The 25,845-nt window shown below is 37.7% G+C and overlaps 1 protein-coding gene across 5 annotated transcripts in view; it reads left to right on the forward strand.

Moving 5' to 3' along the window:
- Positions 1-25,845, forward strand: part of RELN (reelin) — a 697,060-nt gene that overhangs the window by 318,194 nt on the left and 353,021 nt on the right. For all 5 annotated transcript variants that reach the window (XM_079932058.1, XM_079932060.1, XM_079932059.1 and 2 more), the window contains one exon: positions 14,616-14,751. In XM_079932058.1, coding sequence (XP_079788184.1) covers positions 14,616-14,751 — 136 coding nt within the window. The remainder of the gene's footprint in view (positions 1-14,615; positions 14,752-25,845) is intronic.

A 25,845-nucleotide genomic window follows, 5' to 3' on the forward strand; every position in this document is an offset into this window, starting at 1 on the left:
CACAATGCTGTTGTACAACAAAGGGAATCAGCTATATGCATACATATATCCCCATATCCCCTCCCTCTTAATCCTCCCTCCCACCCTCCCTATCCCACCCCTTTAGGTCATCACAAAGCACAGAGCTGATCTCCCTGTGCTGTGCTGCTGCTTCCCATAGCTATCTATTTTACATTTGGTAGTGTATATATGTTGATGCTTCTCTCACTTCGCCCAGCTTCCCCTTCCCCCTCCCCGTGTCCTCAAGTCCATTCTCTATGTCTGCGTCTTTATTCCTGCTCTATTTTTCCACTATGTTCATCAGTACCATTTTTTATTAGATTCCATAAATATGTGTTAGCATACGGCATTTGTTTTTCTCTGACTTCACTCTGTATGACACACTCTAGGTCCATCCACCTCACTACAAATAACTCAATTTCGTTTCTTTTTATGGCTGAGTAATATTCCACTGTATATATGTGCCACATCTTCTTTATCCATTTATCTGTCGATGGACACTTAGGTTGCTTCCATGTCCTGGCTATTGTAGATAGAGCTGCAATGAACATTGTGGTACATGACTCTTTTTGAATTATGGTTTTTTCAGGGTATATGCCCAGTAGTGGGATTGCTGAGTCATATGGTAGTTCTATTTTTAGTTTTTTAAGAATTCCATACTGTTCTGCATAGTGGTTGTAACAATTTACATTCCCACCAACAGTGCAGGAGGGTTCCCTTTTCACCACACCCTCTCCAGCATTTATTGTTTGTAGATTTTTTTATGGCCATTCTGACCAGTGTGAGGTGATACCTCATTGTAGTTGTGATTAGCATTTCTGTAATAATTAGTGATGTTGAGCAACTTTTCATGTGCCTCTTGGCGATCTGTATGTCTTCTTTGGTGAAATGTCTCTTTAGGTCTTTTGCCCATTTTTTAACTGGGTTGTTTGTTTTTTTGATGTTGAGCTCCATGAGCTGTTTGTATATTTTGGAGATTAATCCTTTTTCCGTTGTTTCATTTGCAAATATTTTCTCCCATTCTGAGGGTGGTCTTTTCATCTTGTTTATGGTTTCCTTTGCTGTGCAAAAGCTTTTATGTTTCATTAGGTCCCATTTGTTTATTTTTGTTTTTATTTTCATTACTCTAGGAGGCGGGTCAAAAAATATCTTGCTGTGGTTTATGTCAAAGAGTATTTTCCCTATGTTTTCCTCTAAGAGTTTTATAGTGTCTAATCTTACATTTAGGTCTTTAATCCATTTGGAGTTTATTTTTGTGTATGGTGTTAGGGAGTGTTCTAATTTCATTCTTTACATGTAGCTGTCCAGTTTTCCCAGCACCACTTATTGAAGAGGCTGTCTTTTCTCCATTCTATGTTCTTGCCTCCTTTGTCATAAATTAGGTGACCATATTGCGTTCTTTCTAACCTGTACCATTGATCTATATTTCTGTTTTTGTGTCAGTACCATACTGTCTTGATTACTGTAGCTTTGTAGTGTAGTTTGAAGTCAGGGAGTATGTTTCCTCCAGCTTGTAGTAGTCTGTTAAAACCCTTTGTATTTCTGCAGCATCAGTTGTAATCTCTCCTTTTTCATTTATAATTTTATTGATTTGTGTCCTCCCTTTTTTTCTTGATGAGTCTGGCTAAGGGTTTATCAATTTTGTTTATCTTCTCAAAGAACCAACTTTTAGTTTTATTGATCTTTGCTATTGTTTTCTTCGTTTCTATTTCATTTATTTGTGCTCTGAACTTTTGATTTCTTTCATTCCACTGACTTTGGGTTTTCTTTGTTCTTCTTTCTCTAGTTGCTTTAGATGTATAGTTGCATTGTTTATTTGAGATATTTCTTGTTTCTTGAGGTGAGATTGAATTGCCATAAGCTTCCCTCTTAGAACTGCTTTTGCTGCATCCCATAGGTTTTGAGTCCTCGTGTTTTTGTTGTCATTTGTTTCTATGTATTTTTTTGATTTCTTCTTTGATTTCTTCAGTGATCTCTTGGTTATTTAGTAGCACACTGTTTAGCCTCCATGTATTTGTGTTTTTTACAGTTTTTTTCCTGTAATTGATTTCCAGTCTCATAGCGTCGTGGTCAGAGAAGATGCTTGATATGATTTCAGTTTTCTTAAATTTTCCAAGGCTTGATTTGTGACCCAAGATGTGCTCTGTCCTGGAGAATGTTCCATGTGCCCTTGAGAAGAAAGTGTATTTTGCCACTTTTGGCTGGAATGTTCTATAAATGTCAATTAAATCTGTCTGTTCTGTTGTGTCATTTAAAGCCTGTGTTTCCTTATTTATTTTCTGTTTGGATGATCTGTCCACTGGTGTAAGTGGGCCATTAAAGTCCCCTACTATTATGTGTTACTGTTGATTTCCTCTTTCATGGTCATTAGCATTTGCCTTGTGTATTGAGGTGCTCCTATGTTGAGTGCATAAACATTTATAATTGTTATATCTTCTTCTTGGATTGATCTCTTGATCATTATGTAGTGTCCTTCCTTATCTCTTGTAACATTCTTTATTTTAAAGTCTATTTTATCTGTACAAGTATTGCTACTCCAGCTTTCTTTTGGTTTCCATTTGCATGGAATATCTTTTTCCATCACTCCACTTTCAGGCTGTATGTGTCCCTAGGTCTGAAGTGGGTCTCTTGTAGACAGCATATAGATGAGTCTTGTTTTTGTATCCATTCATCCCAGTCTGTGTCTTTTGTTGGGGCATTTAATCCATTTACATTCAAGGTAATTATCGATATGTATGGTCCTATTACCATTTTCTTAATTGTTTTGGGTTTGTTTTTGTGGGTCTCTTTCTTCTCTTGTGTTTCCCGCCTAGAGAAGTTTCTGTAGCATTTGTTGTAAACCTGGTTTAGTGGTGCTGAACTCTCTTAGCTTTTGCTTGTCTGAACAGCTTTTGACTTCTCCATCAAATCTGAATGGGATCCTTGCTGGGTAGAGTAATCTTGGTTGTAGGTTTTTCTCTTTCATCACTTTAAGTATATCCTGCCACTCACTTCTGGTCTGCAGAGTCTGTGCTGAAAAATCAGCTGATAACCTTATGGGGATTCCTTTGTATGTTATTTTTTTACTTTTGCCTTGCTGCTTTTAATATTTTTTCTTTGAATTTAATTTTTGTTAGTTTGATTAATGTGTGTCTTGGTGTGTTTCTCCTAGGGTTTATCATGTATGGGGCTCTCTGTACTTCCTGGACTTGAGTGACTCTTTTCTTTCCCTTGTTAGGGAAGTTTTCCACTATAATCTCTTCAAATATTTTTTCAGACCCTTTCTTTTCCTCTTCTCCTTCTGGGACCCCTATAATTCGGATGTTGGTGTGTTTAGTGTTGTCCCAGAGATCTCTGAGATTGTCTTCAATTCTTTTTATTCTTTTTTCTTTATTCTGCTCCTCAGCAGTTATTTCCACCATTCTGTCTTCCAGCTCACTTATCTGTTCTTCTGCCTCAGTTATTCTGTTACTGATTCCTTCCAGTGTATTTTTCATTGCAGTTATTGTTCATCTCTGTTTGTTTGTTCTTTAGTTCTTCTAGATCTTTGTTAAACATTTCTTGTATTTTCTCAATCTGTGCCTGCATTCTACTTCCGAGATTTTGGATCATCTTTACTATCATTACTCTGAATTTTTTCAGGTAGATTGTCTATTTCCTCTTCATTTATTTTGTCTTCTAGGTTTTTGCCTTGCTCCTTCATTTGTGAGATTTTTTTTTGCCATCTCATTGTTTTTTTTTTTTTTTGATGGATGAGATTGTGTTCCTGTCTTACTGGTTGTTTGGCCTGAGGTTTCCAACACTGGAGTTTGTAGGCTGTTGGGTAGAGCTGGGTCTTGGTACCGAGATGAGGTCCTCCAGGAGACCTCACTCCAATGAATATTCCCTGGGGTCTGAGGTTCTCAGTTAGTCCAGTGGTTCAGACTCAGAGCTCCCACTGCAGGAGCTTTGGCCTGACCCCCAGCTCGTGAACCAAGATCCCGCACGCGGTTTGCTTTGGGGTTCCTCCCATCTCCCTGGGCTTCGAGGTCCCCCACCAGCGTCCAGCAGATGCCCTAGTTGTGAGGAGACCGTGAACTCTGCGTCTTCCCATGCTGCCATCTTGACTCTGCCCCCTTCTAATATGTTTTAAATATGAAAGGAATTTTTAAATTTCTAAGACTACTTTGCAGTCATTTAGCCTTGAGGAATATGAAAAACTCATTTTTCTGATAGAATATTCAAATTATTGCCTCAGTGGAGTATGAATTTTAACAAAATTTAAATGAAAGTAGTATACATCATATTTGAAAGCAATTTCCTTGTGGTCTGTCTTTAAAAATTTATTGATATTTATTTTATCTGATTTGGAATCAGTAGAATTGAAAACGTGATGAAATATAGATCATCAATTCATTCATTAAGTGACGGTGCTTTCTTACAGCACATAAACTGCCACTATGATGTATATAGATAAAGTGCTTGCCATAATTATAATGTTTTACAAAGCTGTAATTTTTTTTATATTGTATGATTTAATATTTTTTAACTTATTAGTTAATTCTGTAAGAAAACAAAGCCTGAAGTTACTGAATGAAATGTCTTTACCAGAAAAATATATCTTTGTTCTGTAAGTTTCTAGAGACATGGATAGAAATTTAGGGCCCCTAACAAGAAGTTTTAATGAGGTAGAAGAAGCCAACATTTATGTAGTATTTATTATGGGCTAGGTATTGTTCTATACACTTACATGCGTTAACTGTGTAACCTGATGAGATGGGTAATATTGTTTGTTTTCCATATTTCACGTGTAAGGAAACTGAGGCACAGGGGGTTTACATAATTTAACAAGGACATAGCTAGTATATGGCAGAACTGGGACGTGAACCCAGGCAGTTTGGCTCTAGAGTCCTTTCTCTTGACTACTGCTATACAGCTTACATTCATCACAGTTTTCCTTTGACTGCTGTAAAGTAAACAGATTATTGTTCTTTTTGACAGTAGGAAATACTATGGAGAAGAGGAAAGCAGACTTAGAAGTCTGCTCATTTAGCAAACAATTATTGACTGATGCTGTGCAAAATCAATGTAAGACCAAACCACTTTTCTCAAGTAACTTAAAATTTAATAAAGGAAATAGAATTAAATGAAGTGTGATAAGAGTTATATTAAAAGGATGTATTAATCAGGGAAATTCAGTTTTGCTTTGGTAACAAATTAACCCCCAAGTTGCAGCTTATCTCAATAGTCTGATAGGAGTTGAAGACTCTTCAGGGTAGTTGTCCTCCATGCAGGGACTCAACAATCTAAGGTATTTCCATATTGTGGCTATACTATCACAGTGTGTGGCTTCCACTGCTATCAAGGCAAGGGAATAAAGGAAGCTAGAGGACTCACAGTCTCTGCTCTTTGCTTCAAGTAGGAAATAATACACTTCACTTCTGTTCATATCCCGTTGGTCAAAATTATTCACATGGGCCCTTGAACTGCAAAGAGGCTAGAAATTGTGTGTGAGTATATGGCTATCTGGTGCACACCAAATGCCGTGACCAAAAAGGTATGTACAGTTAACTGGAGCAGAAGAGAGTTGGACAAGAGTTAGTTAGGATTCTATGGAAAGTTGACTAGAAAGTAGCAGACAAAGTCATGAAGTCATGATAGAGGCTGGTGAAGGTAACTGAGAAACACAAAACATAAAGGTTCTGGGCATTGTATGGGAAGAAGCTGTAGGCAGAGTCTCTCCAGTACCACGGAGAGCTCCTATCATTTAAATTACTGTAATACCATATGATGTCAATTGCAATGCCTTTTTGCAGCAAAGTTCATTCCATTAACATTTATTATGTGCGTATTTTAAATTTTTATAGATAAAATAATTTATAATATAACTAACTTATCTAATTGGGAAGACAGATAACTCTCTGTAATGCAATGAGTACTTCAATAACAGAACAGTTCTCTGGGTATTATGAGAACATGCAAATGTTCCTAACATTAACCTTGGATACAGGAGGAATTGTACAGGAAAATTTTGTGGAGGAGATGGTTTATGATCTTGTGTGTATTAAGTGAAAAGTAATGGTCTAGCCAAGCCAGAGGAAGAAAGGGCACTTTAGGTCAAGGGTCAGCAAACTTTTTCTGTAAATGGCCAGATAGTTAGCATTTTAGGCCTTTCAGCTTATAACGGTAGGTCTCTTTTGCATATTTTTCATTTTTTTTTTACAACTTTTCAAATGTAAAACTATTCTTAGTTCAGTGGTTATACAAAAACAGACCATAGTCCAGATTTGACCAGTGGGTCATAGTTTGCTGACCCCTGGTCTAGGCAGAAAGAACAGGAGCAAAGCCAGAGATAAGTACATACAACTATATTCAGTTTGGTTTTGTAGAGTATGAAGTTTGAGTAAGGGTTATGATAGATGAGCCCAGTTAGATAGAGGACAGAATTTCATGTTGAAGTACTTAGGACTAATTTTGTCAAGTTTGGATTGCACTGAAGGATTTAAATCAGTAGGATGATAAAATCAGATTTGCATTTTAGAAAGATACCTGTACTGAGAATTAACCTGAGGAGGCAAAACTGAATACAGAGACCAGTTTGGGAGCTATTGGCACTGGTCAAAAAAAGAGATAATGAAAGCCTGAAATAAAGCCATGGTGGGAAGGGTAGGCAAGAGGGGACACAGTTGAAAAAATTTTGAGGTAACATCAGAAAGAGTTGATGATTGATTGGAGTGACTAGGTAGGTAGTGTACTTTAGCTGAGATAATAAATATTATGCTGGCTCATTGATGTTCCTCCTTTAGCAGGAACTCTGTCATTTATTCCAGATTTACACCTCTGGAGTCAGAAACCAGAGACACATCTTCTCTCCTTATGTGACTTTTGGGGAAATCTATTAGGCTGTGCAGGAAGGGTATGGGGAGCTTTTGCTCCTGTCCATCAAATAGATTGACTGCTATGAGCAGTACTTTTCCTGTGACAGAAAGCCCGTTCAAGGTCAAGGGTAAAGAACTCAATGTAGAGGTTCATGGAAATAGTCCTAAAAGCTGTAGTCTTTTAAGACTATCAGTTATTTTAGCTATTTTTGGATCAAGAAATCTAGAACTTTATAGACTTTGAAATTGCCCTCTGAAGTAGACATAAGCCATCTATGATTGGCCACCATTTCTATGCAGTTTCCCATATTGTTAGTACCACCGTCCCCAAATAGAATTTTCATACTTCCTTTCTAGGGTGAAGGCATGCAACTTAGTTTCCACCTACTAGACCAACACTCATGAGACTTGAATATAGAAGAATGCAATATGAAGTGAGGACCAAGTGTGGGGAAATCTAGATTCAGTCAAGTGCAGCAGTGAAAAGGAGGGGAGTATAGTTCTGGACACATAGCCAGCATGGTGCAGTTAGTTTGGAAAGGCTGGGGGCAGACAACGTGTAGAGATTATCTACCACCAAGCAACTTTTAAGAGGGGAGGCAGAGTATGCAGTGTTAGGAGGAAAGGCAGCAGAGATATGCTTTGAAACAGTGGATCAGAGAGCTTCAGTTAAATACAGTGCAGACTTTACATAGCTCTTTGGAAAGGCTGAAGTTACTGAATGAAATGTCTTTGTCAAACTCTGTCAAACTCAGTGGCCACATAGACCTGTCAAACTCAGTGGCCACATAGACCTAAGTGTAACTGGATGGCTTTGCCCCTTAGGGGAGCACTTTTGACCTAAAGATGTCTCACTCACGTCTGTACCTAACTCAGGGATGTGTCTAGCAAGAGGACAAAGGTTATCCAAAAACTGTCTGATAAGAAATTGACATCTTTGGAGAGAGAGGGTTGGAATGTGGGGTGGGGGGAGGACAGCACCTGAGTTTGTTCCTAGAGCAGGGGCCCTCTTCATGCTCACTGTCAGATGGTTTGCATTTCATCACTGGATTTGGATTTAGGTTGGATCGACACAGGGGTCTGTCCCGGAATTGAGGTACTGCCTCTTATGGACACAAGGAGGGAGGAATCCAGTGGACAGTGTAAGATAGAAGATGGATCTGTGTTCCAGTGCTGTTCACTAGCTCTGTTATCAACACTTGTTTAAGTGTTGGAAAGTCACTTAAATCCACCGGTTCTTGATAATTCTCATTTATCTCTGAAGTGGGAATGATAGTAACAGCTAACACGTAGAGTGCTAACTATGTGCATATATTCATCTCATCTTCAGAGCCACCCTATTATTATCATCTCCATTTTCCTGGAGAGGAAAGTGAGGAACAGTGTTTCAGTAAGCTGCCCCAAATTCCACAATTCCTTGGTAGTGGAGCAAAGATCTGAACCCAGGCGGACTGCCTCCAGGGTCTGTGCTCTCAACCTTTCCCCTCTATTGCCTCTATAATAGTAGTAAGGTAATAACATGGGGAAAACACCTGGCGCAGAGAGGGCATTTGATAAACAGTAGTGCCGGAAGAGGGATGAAGAGGGAAGGCAAAAGCAAGAATTCTCACCTTTGTAACTGCGTGAGTGAGGAAAGAATCAGGTTGACTTAGAATAAGTTCTTTGTGTATAACCAACAAGACATATGGGAATAGCATGGATCCTCATACATTTCTAATGTATACCCATAGACATACAATTCCAGAAAGATTTTTAAAAGGTTTTCGTACTTTTTTCCTTCTAGACCTAAATCTGAAACCAAATGCCTTCAAATCAATGCTTTAAATGTTAAATATACCCAGTGCATATGTGTGAGTGTGGTTGCCCATACTTTTCATTAACTTATATCACTACTTGAAAGCTATTATTTTCATATCCATTTTCATCAGGCTGGTACTTCACAGATAAGCTGCAATAAGTATGTTTTCAGCAAGTTCGGTGATTACTTTTCAGCATATAAAATCATGTTTAGCTTTGTTGAAATATTTGTGTACATTGACCTAGCAAAGAAGGCAAATAATAGACAAGTCAAATTCTGCAAGTAAACAGTTATTCATATTTGAATCAAATGAAAAGATTAAAGAATGCCATATAGGAACTCCATAATTCACTTTCTCTCATCACTTAAAATATAACACTAACTTTCCAGACTACATTGTCAGAACAGTCTACTTTTTATTAACTCATGTAAGCCTTTAGATATCCCTTTGAAACAAAGAGAAAATGATGAAAATAAAAGGAAGCAAATCATCTTAAATATTTGTCTGTTCTTACACTTTTTATACAGACATAAGTTAATGAATTTAATAAACTTCCTGACAAAATATTCTGCCATACTTTCTGAAAGTGTTTGAAACAATAAAATATTTAAGATTTCATAATTTTTATATATGAAGGTTACATTTATCACAAACCAAAAATCTGTAATCTTAATGTACTTTCCCTTTATTTCGTGATATCCCATCCACAGATATCTTAGTTCTTGAATCACATGAAAAAACCAGGACATGCTTCTACCCACTTTAACCCTAACTATGGCAAATTACAAACTGAACCGATTTGAGTAATCCACGTCTTTAATCTATAAAATATAGAATAAACCCAACATGAATGTGTAATTTTCCTAGTACATTGGTTATTTTTGGTAATAGCATCTTCAGGGTGTTTCTTGGAAGCGAATAGCCTACACTTTTATGAGGATGTGTACATTTTATTTTCAAAATGGGGGAATCATAGAAATTCTAGTTAAAGTTCTGAAGACTCAAGGTATGCACATTAAAAGCATAGAAGAGTATTCCTGAGGGAAAATGGAGTTCATACAAGGTTTAGTCACAAACTTAAAATAACTGAAGACTTGTCAAGGAAAATGACATCCCGGAAGGCACAGAAATGAGTATCACTGTCTTAAAAGGGATCATGGAAGCAACTTTAGAACAATTAAAGACATCGTGAGCCTAATCTTGCAGAAGTATAATGTGGATAAAGGAAGCTCTGGCATAGATTCCTATCCTTTAACCACAACTTTGATTAAGAAGACAGATGCTAGATAATTTTAAATTAGATATCCAATGGTTTGAAGAATTTAATGAATTTAAAACACTCATACTTTGTCAAAGGAAGAGTTATATTAAAAAGTTACCTTGGTTATTTCTTGATTCAGAAATTATAGTTAGATTGTCAATATTCCTATTTTTCAAATGTGTGTACACAATATTCAAAAGGAAAATGTATCTATAATGTAAATGCTTTAAAATCTATCAGGACAGTTATCGGTCTCATAGAACCTCACAGATTGAAGGATACCCTTTACTTCTTCATCCAAAGTTAGACAAAGAGAGCCATACTTCTTGAAGTGCTTTCTTTCTCTCATAGTCCAGTTCTCTTGGAAAAGAATAGCTTCTTTTTTGGGGGAAGAAATTCCACAGAAAAAATTTTTGTATGAAAGTTTACACATAGCCAGAACAATGAAAATAAAATCTATATTATAGCTACACTACACACATATATATTTTATATGTATATATCTCCCTGAGATACACAGTGTAATTAAATTCTTTTATCATAGCTCTGATTTTCCCTTTTTCAAGTAATATTAAAACTCAATATATATATCCTATTATCCAGCATGCAGCAAGGGAAAGCACCATCGTAAATTTAAATTCGTTATCAAATTCAAATTAAAGTTATCCAAGAATAGGTTTCCAAATCACATATATTAGATGGCATATGTCTTTCATGACACAGAAGCCATTAAGGAGATCACTGTGGCAGATGCAGTAAATTGTGTTTCACAGAACACTGGAAGCTGATGCTGACTGCTCTCCCCTCGTTCTCATTTTATATGCGTACCTCTGCTCATTATGTCTGCCTTTGTGAGCTGTCCTCCCATCTTTCTTCTGTTCATTTAAATTGTACTCAGAGAGCTAAGGCACTGAAAGGAGTCTTAGAGATCATGGACCAGCAGTTTATAGATGTTGGAACTGAAGCTTGAGAGGGAGCAACCTGACCAAGGTCATGCAGTGGCGGGTGACAGAGCTGAGGGTACGATCTCGTGCTTATACTCTCCTGCCTCATGTACATAAAAACAAATATGGGAAATCTTAGTTTTTCCCTCAAAACTCAATTCCAGTCTCTCTCTTCAACAAAGTCATTTTTTTCTTTTTCTATTATAGTTTACTATAAGATATTGAATATAGTTCCCTATACAGTAGGACCTTGTTGTCTACAGTGCCATTTCTGACTGTGCAGCAAGGATGCTTGTTTGAATCCAGGCTATACTGCCCTTGCTGTATAACTGTAAGCAAGTATTTATCTTCATCATATTAGTTTCCTCATGGGTAAAATAGAGAAAATAACAGCTCCTACTGCATAGGATTGTTAAGAGCCTTAAACAAGTAAATATTCATGAAACGCTTAGAATAGTGTCAGGCCATAGTAAGTGCTCAATAAACATTAGTTGTCATTATTATAATTGTCCACATTAATCACTCTTTCTCTCCTCTTTTGTATTTTTCGCAAATACCACGCAGTTAACACTTAACTTATTTTCTAGTTGTTCTGTTTATAATGTTAGTTTATTCCAGTTTTCTCGTCCCAGCTGAAGTCATTTCAAGGTAGGGACAATGTTCTATATTTCTTCTGTGTACCTCCATAGGGCCTAACCCAGTGTTTGATGCAACACAGGGATTCTGTAAATACTGTTTTTTTCTGCTGGTTCACTCAGAATGTCTGGGAACCAGTATTTAATCAATCTCTTTAGGTGTTGCTTCTGTGTAGCCAAGTTGGAGAACTGCTGTGCTAGACGGTTGGATTGCAAGAATGTCGTCCTGTAGGGTATTTACCCAGGGTACGGCATTAGGCAATTGCAACTCCATAGCTACCTTATAAAACTCTGTCAAGTAATATGCAGTCTAGACATGACTCACTTTCTAAGAGGAGCTTTGAGGAGTGAGGAGATATTTGAACATGAATTCTGTTAGCAAGACTCTGAAACCCTGAAACGTTATTTTGTTTGATTCATTTCCATTCCCACATGATTGTGGCTGGAACTTTTGCTTTCATTTTTGGCCAGGCTGACTCCTGCATATGTATCATTTTCCATACACTGGATCCCTGCTTTTTGCCCGACCAGAGGGGAGTGGCAATTCCTGAGTCACGGCTACTGAGTCTCCTTCAGCACTCTATGATTTCCTTGGGAGTCTGGAGTCTCTCATCCTCTCTAACCTTGTGGTTTCTCTGGCTTGATGACTTTCATCCTTTTGTCTCAAGATACAGCTTTAAAAATACCTATATATATATACTTGAGAAAAGTAACATCATTAGGATATGTCAAAATATAGACTTGTTCTGTTTCTTTGGCCAGTATGACCTATTCTGAACAACTTGCTATTCTAGAAGGTTCTATTTCATTAGTTGATGTAACGTGTATAATTTACATTGTCTTTTATTTTTATAGTTAAATTATTCTTGTATTTATTTAGAAAATATTTCTTGAGTATCTGTGATGTGCCAGACATTGTGATAGTCGCTTGAAATATAAAGATTAAAGACCTAGTCCCTCATAGACTCCCTGGATAGATGGTCCAGGGTATGATGGAGCAATGTGTGAACTGCTGTGATGACGTGTAGGCAGGGCACCTATCCAAATACAGGGTTACTGTACCAGATGCTGTCATATGTATTGAGTCATTTAATTCTCACAATAACTTTAGGATGGAGTGGACATGTGTTTTCATTTTAAAGACAGGGAAACTGGATCTCAGAGAGAGTAAGCCATTTGCCCAAGTTCACAAAGCCAACAAATTAATTTTTTATTTAACTGCCCACTCCTGGTAGTGTTTTGTTAATTAATAAACTTTATTTTTAGAGCAGTTTTAGGTCACAGCAAAATTGAGTAAAACGTTTTTCCATATACCACCCACCCCACCCTCAACCTCCCAGGCATCCTGCACCACAGTGATATCTTTGTTACAGCAAATGAACCTACACTGACACGTCATTGTCACTCAAAGTCCATACTTTACATTAGGTTTCATTCTTGGTGTTGTGTATTCACCACTGCAATATTATAAAGAATAGTTTCACTGACCTACAAATCCTCTGTGCTCTGCCTATTCATACCTCCCTCCTTCCCTCCTAACCCCGGCAACCACTGTCTCCATAATTTTACCTTTTCTAGAATGTCACATAGTTGGAATCATATAGCATGTAGTTCTTTCATATTGGCTTCTTTCATTTAGTACTATGCACTTATTTATTCATGTCTTTTCATGGCTTGATAGCTCATTTCCTTTTAACTCTGAAAAATATTCTATTGTTTGGATGTACCAGTTTATCCATTCACTTAATAAAGGATATCTTGGTTGTTTCCAAGTTTTGACAGTTATGAATAAAACTGCTATATACATCCATATGCAGGTTTTTGAGTGGACATAAATTTTCAGTTTATTTGAGTGAATACCAAGGAGTGTGATTTCTGGATTATGTGGTAAGAGTATGTTTATTTTTGTAAGAAAACACCGAACTGTCTTCCAAAATGGCTATACCATTTTGCATTCTCACCAGCAATGAATAAGTTACTGTAGTTCCACATCCTTACCAGTGTTTGGAATTATTAATGTTTTGGACTTTGGTTGAATATTAGGTGTGTAGAGGCATTTCATTGTTTTAATTTGCAATTCTCTAACGACATATGATGTTGAACATCTTTTTGTATGCTTATTTGCCATCTATATATCTTTTTTGGTGAGATCTTTTGCCTATTTACAAAAATCAAGTTATTCATTTTCTTAGTGTTGAGTTATCTATTAATATTTTATATCTGAGGTAAACATAAGAGAATCACCTTATTAAAAAAGAAAATAAGCATCTCCTGATAGCTCAGCTGGGAGCTGACTTGGTACTCAGCTAGGCCATGATGTTCTCGTGTTGAACATGAGCAGTTTCATAGGTCATCCACGCTGAGACAGTTGTGGTTTGAGACAAAAACAAGATCACCTTGTAATCATGCCTGAACACAGACAAAAAAGCAAGAACATGGTGCAAACCACAAAAATGACCAACATCCCCTCTCCATGCTAACATGACTGCCGCTGCTTTTTTATCGATCTCAGCTTTAGCCCTACTCCATTCCTCATGTCTCATAGATAAGAATTAAGATACTCAGTGATAAAATTGCTCCCACTTTCTGATAGTACCAAATCCAGAGGCAAAACCACCTTTACCTGGAACCTCCCCAACAAGACTGAGGGGGTCCCCAGGATGCAGGACTTTCAGTACTACAATCGGGAAATTCCTGGGCCAGCTTGATCACCCTACTCTCTAAAATAACCTAACACAAGCCCAAATATTTTAACAAGCTCCTCCTAACATCCTCATACTGAGATACCTGCAAGTTCCCAATAGCATTTGGTCTCCATTGCTGCAAACACTTCCAATAAATCCAACCTTGTTATACCGTGTTCCTGGTGGTCTTTGTTGATGGGCAAAGACCAGTCAACAAAATCAAAATGAAGCAAATACTATACCAATAATTTAGTAGATTGCTCCTTAACAATAATGTTTTAAACGATTCATTTCCTTCTGACAATAGGAAGTAGAAAATTGCATAACTTACAGGGAAGCCAAACAGCATGTTGAATCTTAATATAAAAGAAAAATGTCCAGAAAATATTATTATGCCATCATAAGGACTTTGTTTTATTGTTTTTATAACAACTTCCCTTCCTTTCTGTTTGTCAGGGATCATGTCTGACCACCAGTTTGGTAACCAGTTTATGTGCAGTGTGGTGGCCTCTCATGTGAGTCATCTGCCCACAACCAACCTCAGCTTCGTCTGGATTGCTCCACCTGCTGGCACAGGCTGTGTGAATTTCATGTAAGTACCCAAAATGTCTGTGACTGGTACAGAAGGCAAATGTGTTATCAAACCAAACTTGGGTCCACTCGCCTGCACACAGTAAAGCCAATCTGTGGACACCAGCTTGTGGTGAAGGGAAGTACAGTGTTTATATCAGGGCACCAAACAAGGAGTCCAGGCAGCTAGTGCTTAAAAGACCTGAACTCCCCAGTGGCTTTCAGGGAAAGGTTTTTTAAAGACAGGGTGAGGGAGAGGGTTGTGGGGTACATGATCAGCTCATGGACATTCTTCTGATTGGTTGATGGCGAGGTAAACAGGAGTCGATATTATCAACCTCTGGTTCCAGCTGGTGTGGGGTCAAGGTATTTGTGGGCAGCATACAGTTAACCACCTGGTGGGGGTTTCAGTATCTACACAGCAGCTCAGAGGACATGGCTCAGAATATTATCTGTAGCCCTTGAGGAGGAACTAAAGGTCCTTGACTAAACTATTATAATTTTGTCTTGCTTGGCTGTTTGCCTTTGTTTCCGTATTTTCTTACTTCTCTGATTAAATTTATGCTTTGGCACTCAGGGAAGCCCTAGGAGGCTAAAGTTTTTCTACAAGTAAGAGACAGGTGTAGCACATGGGGTGGTCTGTCCTGGGAAGGCCCCATAGGGTCCGGCTAGGTTACAAATATACCTCTCATGAGGTTACATATACAGTCACTATTTAAATGTATTATTTTAACAGATTTAACATTAAAGCCTCTCATTTTGGTGTCAAAAGCGGCCAAAACTGTAAAAAAAAAAAAAAAAAAGTAATTTTAGCAGTTTATTTTTTGCATATTTATTTATACCTCAGGAGATCTAAATTGGATTTTAGCTGATTAAAATACACAATAAGATAAAAGTATGTGAAGAAATCAAGGCAATAGGAAAATGATATTCAGAAAATAAGATGAAAACAGGTACAAAAAAATGCTGTGAGGCTCCATCCATGGTTTAGAAGAAGACCACAGGTTAGAGATTTAGCTTTTAGCTTTCTAGCCACTAGTGCCAAGAGGAAAATGTGATCAGTTAGCTGATTCATGGTGGTAAGAAGTCAGAACTCTATAGAAACCTACTGAATCTCTCCTTTGCTTTCATTAAGAGGAAACAGGGAAATGTAGTGAGCAATGTCCCAACAGCATCCTTAGATAAACTCTGAACTACGCTTCAAAGTCTGTGACTTGTGACATCTCTCAATATAGATTGTTCCCCTACCCTTGCCTTACAATCACTGCTTCTCATCTTTCTTAGTCGTCTCTTTTTTCCCTCATAGCCCTTTGTTCACTTCTAACACATGATATACTTCATTTATTTAATTATGTATGTTATTTATCGTGTGATTGTTTCTGCTGAAATGCAAGTTCCTTGAAGGCAAGAATGCATTTCTATTTTGTTCACTGATTTGCCCCAGTTGTCTAGTACAGTCTCTGCACACACAGTAAGCATTTACTAAATATTTCTTGAATGGACAAGTAGGCCAATGGAACAAGGTCAAAGGCAGTTCAGAAACAGCTATTCTATGGGCAGTCAGGTGAAACAGAGCTGGAATTCATCTTGAATAGTGTTCTATTCCAACCTTCTATTCAGACAACAAAATCCCATAAAACCTGCATACTCCAAAATTTACCACTACCTTTTCTTCTCCCTTAATAATACACAGTTGAATGTCAAGGGTTTATATCACATCACTGATTATCTACTCTCTCTCTGCCTATCCTCTGGGTCAGGGGTCCCCAAACCCCCCGCAGTCCGCAGACTGATAGCGGCCTGTTAGGAACCAGTCCGCACAGCAGGAAGTGAGCAGCAGGTGAGGAGCCAAGCTTTCTCTGCTGCTCCCCATCACTCCCCATCACTTGCATACTGCCTGAACCATCTCCCCCCACCCCCCCGTGTCTTCCATGAAACCGGTCCCTGGTGCCAAGACGGTTGGGGACCACTGCTCTGGGCTACTCAGGCTGCAAACGTGAGATTCATCCCACCCAGGTGGTTGACATTTAATCCCATCATTTTCTCCCTCAGAAAGTTTTTCTGAACCCTTTCCTTCCAATACCTCTTGCTAAGATGATTGCAGTAGCTTCCTAACTGGTCTGTTCACCTCCAGCCTATTTCCCATCCAGTCCATCTTGCACATTGTTGTCCAGTTAATCTTTCTAAGGCACAAGTGCTCAAAACTTGGATATCCTAAGACTTCCTTCTAAAGGCCAGCCCTTGGACATTGGTTTCAAGATTCTTCCAAATCTTGCTGTTGATCATCTTCTCTCATCTCCCATAGCCTGCACCTCCTGATGGGCAGAAATTGGCAGTACTTCCCACAATTCCCTATACATTCCATGACTTCCTCTCTTTTGCCATGCTCTTCCCTTAGCCTAGAACGCTTTATTCTCTCAAATTCAATTGTTAAATTCCTATTCTTTCTTCAAGCTGGCATTCTTTTTATTTATTTTCATCTTTATTGGAGTATAATTGCTTTACAATGGTGTGTTAGTTTCTGCTTTATAACAAAGTGAATCAGTTATACATATACATATGTTCCCATATCTCTTTCCTCTTGCGTCTCCCTCCCTCCCACCCTCCCTATCCCACCCCTCCAGGCGGTCACAGAGCACCGAGCTGATCTCCCTGTGCTATGCGGCTGCTTCCCACTAGCTATCTACCTTACATTTGGTAGTGTATATATGTCCATGCCTCTCTCTCCAAGCTGGCATTTTTAAAAAATCTTCTGTAAAGCTTCTAAGACATCAGCAACAGAAGTGATGTGTATTATCACATTTTGCTTGTAACTCTATTATAATGCTGACTATATTTTACTCTATATTTATTTGAGTTAATTTCTTGCCTTTTCTATTAGATTAGATTGGATAAGGGCAAATTCTTGTTTCTTCGTGATTCCTCCACAGTTGGTTCAAGGAATTATACATAGAATTCACAGAAAATGCCCTTTGAATTCTGTATCCTGGGTGGGTGGGGGTTACTGGTTCTAGGACCTCCCATGTATGGTCAAGTCCTGTATGTGAAACGGCATGGTACAGCAGACCCTCTGTATCTGTGGTTTCTTCATCCAGAGATTCAACCCACCATGGAAGCAAAATCCGGGGATATGGAGGGCCAGCTGTATCTGATGTACAATGTTGTCTTTTTCTTTAGTTTAATAGTAAGCTCTGACTCTCTCTTTTGGCATGCTTTATCTTACTCATGTTGGCACTCGTTAGGGTAATTTAAATTCTTGCCATGCGTAACTTCTTCATTTAAAACAAGAATTACTTTTTTGAAAGAACACAAATTAAATCTATGCCAGCAATACAGAACTGCCTATGTCCAAATAGATATAGTTACTCATTTAACCTGTTTTAAAATGATATTTGATGGCTTATGGCCTCACTGTTGCTGGGATATCAAATTGTATTCTCTTCTGATAAATAATGTAGGTATTTTTTTGGGGGTGCCCTCAAAATACCCGGTATGGGCCAAGTGAATCTAAGACTTAATTTTCCCACCCATTATATAAGGTTAGTAATAATTTCCTGAAAAGGGTTGTTATGAGCATGCAGAGTCCTGGATCTAGTCCTCAACTTTGCAGGAAGTCCAGAGTCTGCAGAGATGATCAGCCTCAAATCAGGGACTCCCCAAACCAAAAACAAAATTGGAAGATGCTGATAAATAACCAAGGAACTGGACGTTGGTTCAAGATGGCGGAGTAGCAGGACATGCTCTCGCTCCCTCTTTCGAAAACACTGGAATCACAGCTAACTGCTGAATAGTCATTGACAGGAAGACACTGGAACTCACTGAAAAAGATACCCCACATGCAAAGACAAAGGAGAAGCCGCAATGAGACAGTAGGAGGGGTGCTATCACAATAAAATCAAATCCCATAACTGCTGGGTGGGTGACTCACAAACTGGAGAACACTTATACTGCAGAAGTCCACCCACTGGTGTGAAGGTTCTGAGTCACACATCAGGCTTCCCAACCTGGGGGTCCGACAATGGGAGGAGGAATTCCTAGAGAATCAGACTTTGAAGGCTAACGGGATTTGATTGCAGGACTTCAACAAGACAGGGGGAAACAGAGACTCCACTCATGGAGGGCACGTGCAAAGTAGTGTGTGCATCAGGATGCAGGGGAAGGAGCAGTGACCCCATAGGAGACTGAACCAGACCTACCTGCTAGTGTTGGAGGGTCTCCTGCAGAGGTGGGGGGCAGCTGTGGCTCACCAAGGGACAAGGACACTGGCAGCAGAAGTTCTGGGAAGTACTTCTTGGTGTGAGCCCCCCCAGAGTCCACCATTAGCTCCACCAAAGAGCCCAGGTAGCCTCCAGTGTTGGGTCACCTCAGGCCAAACAACCAACAGGGAGGGAACCCAGCCCCACCCATCATGAGACAAGCGGATTAAAGTTTTACTGAGCTCTGCCCAGCAGAGCAACAGCCAGCTTTACCCACCACCAGTCCCTCCCATCAGGAAACTTGCACAAGTCTCTTAGATAGTCTCATCCACCAGAGGGCAGAAAGTAGAAGCAAGAAGAACTACAATCCTGCAGCCTGTGGAACAAAAACCACATCCACAGAAAGACAACATGAAAAGGCAGAGGGCTATGTACCAGATGAAGGAAGAAGATAAAACCCCAGAAAAACAACTAAATGAAGTGGAGATATGCAATCTTCCAGAAAAAGAATTGAGAATAATGATAGTGAAGATGATCCAGGACCTTGCAAAAAAAATGGAGGCAAAGATCGAGCAGATGCAAGAAATGTTTAACAAAGATCTAGAAGAATGAAAGAACAAACAGAGATGAACAAAACAATAACTGAAATGAAAATTACACTGGAAAGCATCAATAGCAGAATAACTGAGGCAGAAGAACGGATAAGTGACCTGCAAGACAGAATGGTGGAATTCACTGCTGGGGAACAGAATAAAGAAAAAAGAATGAAAAGAAATGAAGACAGCCTAAGACACCTCTGGGACAACATTAAATGCAACAACATTCACATTATAGGGGTCCCAGAAGGAGAAGAGAGAGTGAAAGAACCTGAGAAAATATTTGAAGAGATTATAGTCGAAAACTTCCCTAGCATGGGAAAGGAAATAGCCACACACGTACAGGAAGTGCAAAGAGTCCCACACAGGATAAACCCAAGGAGAAACACGCCGAGATACATAGTAATCAAGTTGGCAAAAATTAAAAACAAAGAAAAATTATTGAAAGCAGCAAGGGACAAACGACAAATAACAAACAAGGGAACTCCCATAAGGTTAACAGCTGATTTCTCAGCAGAAACTCTACAAGCCAGAAGGGAGTGGCATGATATACTTAAAGTGATGAAAAGGAAGAACCTACAACCAAGATTACGCTAACCAGCAGAGACCTCATTAAGATTCGAAGGAGAAATCAAAAGCTAAGAGAATTCAGCACCACCAAACCAGCTCTACAACAAATGCTAAAGGAACTTCTCTAAGTGGGAAACACAAGAGAAGAAAAGGACCTACAAAAACAAACCCAAAACAATTAAGAAAATGGTCATAGGAACATACATATCGATAATTACCTTAAACGTGAATGGATTAATTGCTCCAACCAAAAGACACAGGCTTGCTGAATGGATACAAAAACAAGACCCATATATATACTGCCTACAAGAGACGCGCTTCAGACCTAGGGACACATACAGACTGAAAGTGAGGGGATGGAAAAAGATATTACTTGCAAATAGAAATCAAAAGAAAGCTGGAGTGGCAATACTCATGTCAGATAAAAATAGACTTTAAAATAAAGAATGTTACAAGAGACAAGGAAGGACACTACATAATGATCAAGGGATCAATCCAAGAAGAAGATATAACAATTATAAATATATATGCACCCAACATAGGAGCACTTCAATACATAAGGCAACTGCTAACAGCTATAAAAGAGGAAATAGGCAATAACACGATAATAGTAGGGGACTTTAACACCTCGCTTACACCAATGGACTGACCATCCAAAATGAAAATAAATAAGGAAACACAAGCTTTAAATGACACAATAGAACAGATAGATTTAATTGATATTTATAGGACATTCCATTCAAAAACAGCAGATTACACTTTCTTCTCAAGTGCACAGGGAACATTCTCCAGGATAGATCACATATTGGGTCACAAATCAAGCCTCAGTAAATTAAAGAATATTGAAATCATATCAAGCATCTTTTCTGACCACAACGCTATGAGATTAGAAATGAATTATAGGGGAAAAAAATGTAAAAAAACACAAACACATGGAGGCTAAACAATACGTTACTAAATAACCAAGAGATCACTGAAGAAATCAAAGAGGAAATCAAAAAATACCTAGAGACAAATGACAATGAAAACACGACGATCCAAAACCTATGGGATGCAGCAAAAGCAGTTCTAAGAGGGAAGTTCATAGCTATACAAGCCCACGTGAAGAAAAAAGAAAAATCTAAAATAAACAATCTAACATTACACCTAAAGGAACTAGAGAAAGAAGAACAAAGAAAACCCAAAGTTAGCAGAAGGAAAGAAATCATAAAGATCAGAGCAGAAATAAATGAAATAGAAACAGAGAAAACAATAGCAAAGATCAATAAAACTAAAAGCTGGTTCTTTGAGAAGATAAACAAAATTGATAAACCATTAGCCAGAGTCAAGAAGAAAGAGGGCCAGGACTCAAATCAATAAAATTAGAAATGAAAATGGAAAAGTTACAACAGACATCACAGAAATACAAAGCATCCTAAGAGACTACTACAAGCAACTCTATTCCAATAAAATGGACAACCTGGAAGAAATGGACAAATTCTTAGAAAGGTATAACCTTCCAAGACTGAACCAGGAAGAAATAGAATATATGAACAGACCAATCACAAGTAATGAAATTGAAACTGTGATTAAAAATCTTCCAACAACAAAAGTCCAGGACCAGATGGCTTCACAGGTGAGTTCTATCAAACATTTAGAGAAGAGCTAACACCCATCCTTCTCAAACTCTTCCAAAAAATTGCAGAGGGAGGAACACTCCCAAACTCATTCTATGAGGCCACCATCACCCTGATACCAAAACCAGACAAAGATACTACAAAAAAAGAAAATTACAGACCCCTATCACTGATGAATATAGATGCAGAAATCCTCAACAAAATACTAGCAAACAGAGTCCAGCAACACATTAAAAGGATCATACACCATGATCAAGTGGAATTTATCCCAGGGATGCAAGGATTCTTCAATATACACAAATCAATCATTGTGATACCTCATATTAACAAATTGAAGAATAAAAACCATATGATCATCTCAATAGATGCAGAAAAAGCTTTTGACAAAATTCGACACCCATTTATGATAAACACTCCAGGAAGTGGGCTTAGAAGGAATCTACTTCAACATAATAAAGGCCATATATGACAAACCCACAGCAAACATCATTGTCAATGGTGAAAAACTGAAAGCATTTCCTCTAAGATCAGGAACAAGACGAGGATGTCCACTCTTACCACATTTATTCAACATAGTCTTGGAAATCCTAGCCATGGCAATCAGAGAAGAAAAAGAAATAAAAGGAATCCAAATTGGAAAAGAAGAAATAAAACTGTCACTGTTTGCAGATGATATGATAGTATACATAGAGAATCCTGAAGATGCCACCAGAAAACTACTAGAGCTAATCAATGAATTTGGTAAAGTTGCAGGATACAAAATTAATGCACAGAAATCTCTTGCATTCCTATACACTAATGAGGAAAAATCTGACAGAGAAATTATGGAAACACTCCCATTTACCATTGCAACAAAAAGAATAAAATACTTAGGAATAAACCTACCTAGGGAGACAAAAGACCTGTATGCAGAAAACTATAAGACTCTGATGAAAGACATTAAAAATGATACCAGCAGAGAGATCTACCATGTTCTTGGATTGGAAGAATCAATATTGTGAAAATGACTATACTACCCAAAGCAATCTACAGATTCAATGTAATACCTATCAAACTACCAATGGCATTTTTCACAGAACTAGAACAAAGAATCTTAAAATTTGTATGGAGACACAAAAGACCCTGAATCTCCAAAGCAGTCTTGAAGGAAAAAAAACAGTGCTGGAGGAATCAGACTCCCTGACTTCAGACTATACTACAAAGCTACAGTAATCAAGACAATATGGTACTGGCACAAAAACAGAAATATATATGGAACAGTATAGAAAGCCCAGGGATAAACCCACGCACCTATGGTCAACTGATCTATGACAAAGGAGGCAAGGATATACACTGGAGAAAAGCCAGTCTTTCAATAATTGGTGCTGGGAAAACTGGACAGCTACTTGTAAAAGAATGAAATTAGAACACCCCTAACACCACACACAAAAATAAACTCAAAATGGATTAGAGACCTAAATGTAAGACCAGGCAGTGTAAAACTCTCAGAGGAAAACATAGGAAGAACACTCTGACATAAATCACAGCAAGATATTTTTTGATCCACCTCCTAGAGTAATGGAAATAAAAACAAAAATAAATGGGACCTAATGAAACTCAAAGCTTTTGCACAGCAAAGGAAACCATAAACAAGGCGAAAAGACCACCCTCAGAATGGGAGAAAATATTTGCAAATGAATCATCGGATGAAGGATTAATCTCCAAAATATATAAACAGCTCATGCAGCTCAATATTAAAAAAACAAACAACCCCATCCAAAAATGGACAGAAGACCTAAATAGACATTTCACCACAGAAGACATACAGGTGGCCAAGAAACACATGAAAAGCTGCTCAACATCACTAATTATTAGAGAAATATAAATCAAAACTACCATGAAGTATCACCTCACACCAGTTAGAATGGGCATCATCAGAAAATCTACAAACAACAAATGCTGGAGAGGGTGTGGAGAAAAGGGAACCCTCTTGCACTGTTGGTGGGAATGTAAATGGATACAGCCACTATGGAGAACAGTATGGAGGTTCCTTAAAGAACTAAAAATAGAATGACCATATGACCCAGCAATCCCACTACTGGGCATATACCCTGAGAAAACCATAATTCAAAAAGTCACATGCACCCCAATGTGCATTGCAGCACTATTTACAATAGCCAGGTCATAGAAGCAACCTAAATGCCCATCGACAGATGAATGGATAAAGAAGAAGTGGTACGTATATACAATGGAATATTACTCAGCCATGGAAAGGAATGAAGTTGGGTCATTTGTAGTGACGTGGATGGATCTAGAGAGTATCATACAGAGCGAAGTAAGTCAGAAAGAGAAAAACAAATATCGTGTATTAACGCATATATGTTGAACCTAGAAAATGGTGCAGGTGAACCGGTTTGCAGAGCAGAAATTGAGATACAGATGTAAAGAACAAATGTATGGGCACCAAAGGGGGAAAGCGGCAGGGGTGGGGGTTGTGGTGTGATGAATTGGGAGATTGGGGTTGACATGTATACACTGATGTGTATAAAGTGGATGACTAATAAGAAAATAAATAAATAAACATTAAAAAAAAGAGCAGAGAAGTACATTGCTAAATACTTAGAAAGGTTTGTCATATAGTTTCTTACCTATAAAAGATAAATGGATCTTGAAAATGACAAATATTGGTTTTTTTCTTGATATGTCTGATTTGCGCTCCTCCAAATCAACTGGTTTTAAGTGCTCAAAGTCCCAGTGCTTTTATATCTGTTAATGCTTCTTTTTTTTTTATACATTAATGTATTAAAAAAAATAACCAAGGTACTGGAAAGGTATTACGTTAGTGTTTTTATCCACACATTCTCTGACATTAGCTGGGGAATTTGCCAAAATACAAATTCCCTGTCCCAGAGAATCATATTCTCCAGAAGAGGGGGTCTGGGGATCTATATTTTAAACTCACACTCCAGGTGATTCTTACCAGAGAAGTCTGAGAAACATTGTAGTTTAATACATTGTCATTCTGGTATTGATTTATGGTAGGAGGATAAATATATATTTTTAGTTCCCAGGTTTTTTTTAAAAAAATATCTGTCATCTAGGGTATCCTCTTTTTGGTATCAGTAATATTGGAAACCAAATTATAGTCAGAAGTGACTTGGCAAGCATAATGTAGGTATTTTAAGTCAGCCCCAAACAGTGTTTTATTAGCAGTTGGTAAAAAAATACTGTTTGGTTAGAAGTAATTATTACTGATTACAAAGAAGTTTAGACACCCTTATTTGTATTTCATAATAAAATTTTGATGATGCAATTTGCACTTTTTAGCATTCTTAATAAATGTTTGAGTCTCTGCTTATTGTAAGCCATGACTATGTTGAATCTTACATAGAGTAGCTGCTTCCTATGTGGGCAAGATGTTTTTGTTGATCTCTTTTCCTAATTAGTTTGTGAGAGAGTACAGGAAAACTGATGATTGAACGTGGACCACTGAACAATTCATTTGAAATTTTCTGAACTAACGTCTTGCAATTTCTTACCTTTGTTTCTTACTACAGTATTTATTATGTGTTCAGTAGAGGTATATGTAAGAGTTAATATCTATAATTAGTATGTGCCCAGTAGTACTTGAAGAGGATTGCTAATGTTCAACATTAATGTAAACATTTCACAAAGATAAAATAAAACAACCACCTATGGCATTTGAATATAAATATACTCTGATTCTCTCTTTTTGACTAACTTCCAAAACTAAAGCTTTTACTTTTTAAGGTAGGGAGAATTACTTTTTAGAAATTAAACTTCAACCAGAGTTATATGCTTTTGTAATGTATTTTGTATGAGGTTTTCATATCATTAGTTAATTCATATCATTATTTAATTTTTCACATGTGTTTTTTCTTTTTTAACTGGGTTTGAAATCCCCCAAGGTCAGGGACTGTGTTAGGTATTTTTATATATCTAATAGTTCTTAATACTGAACTATAGATAATAGAAAGTCCTCAATAAATATTTTTTCTTGCTTTATTTTTATTTATTGAAGTATAGTTGATTTACAACATCGAGTTAGTTTCAGGTGTACAGCACAGTGATTCAGATATATATATACATACATACATATATACATATTACATATATATTCCTTTTCAGATTCTTTTCC

Source organism: Stenella coeruleoalba, assembly GCF_951394435.1.
Source record: "Stenella coeruleoalba genome assembly, chromosome: 9".
Lineage (NCBI taxonomy): Eukaryota > Metazoa > Chordata > Mammalia > Artiodactyla > Delphinidae > Stenella > Stenella coeruleoalba.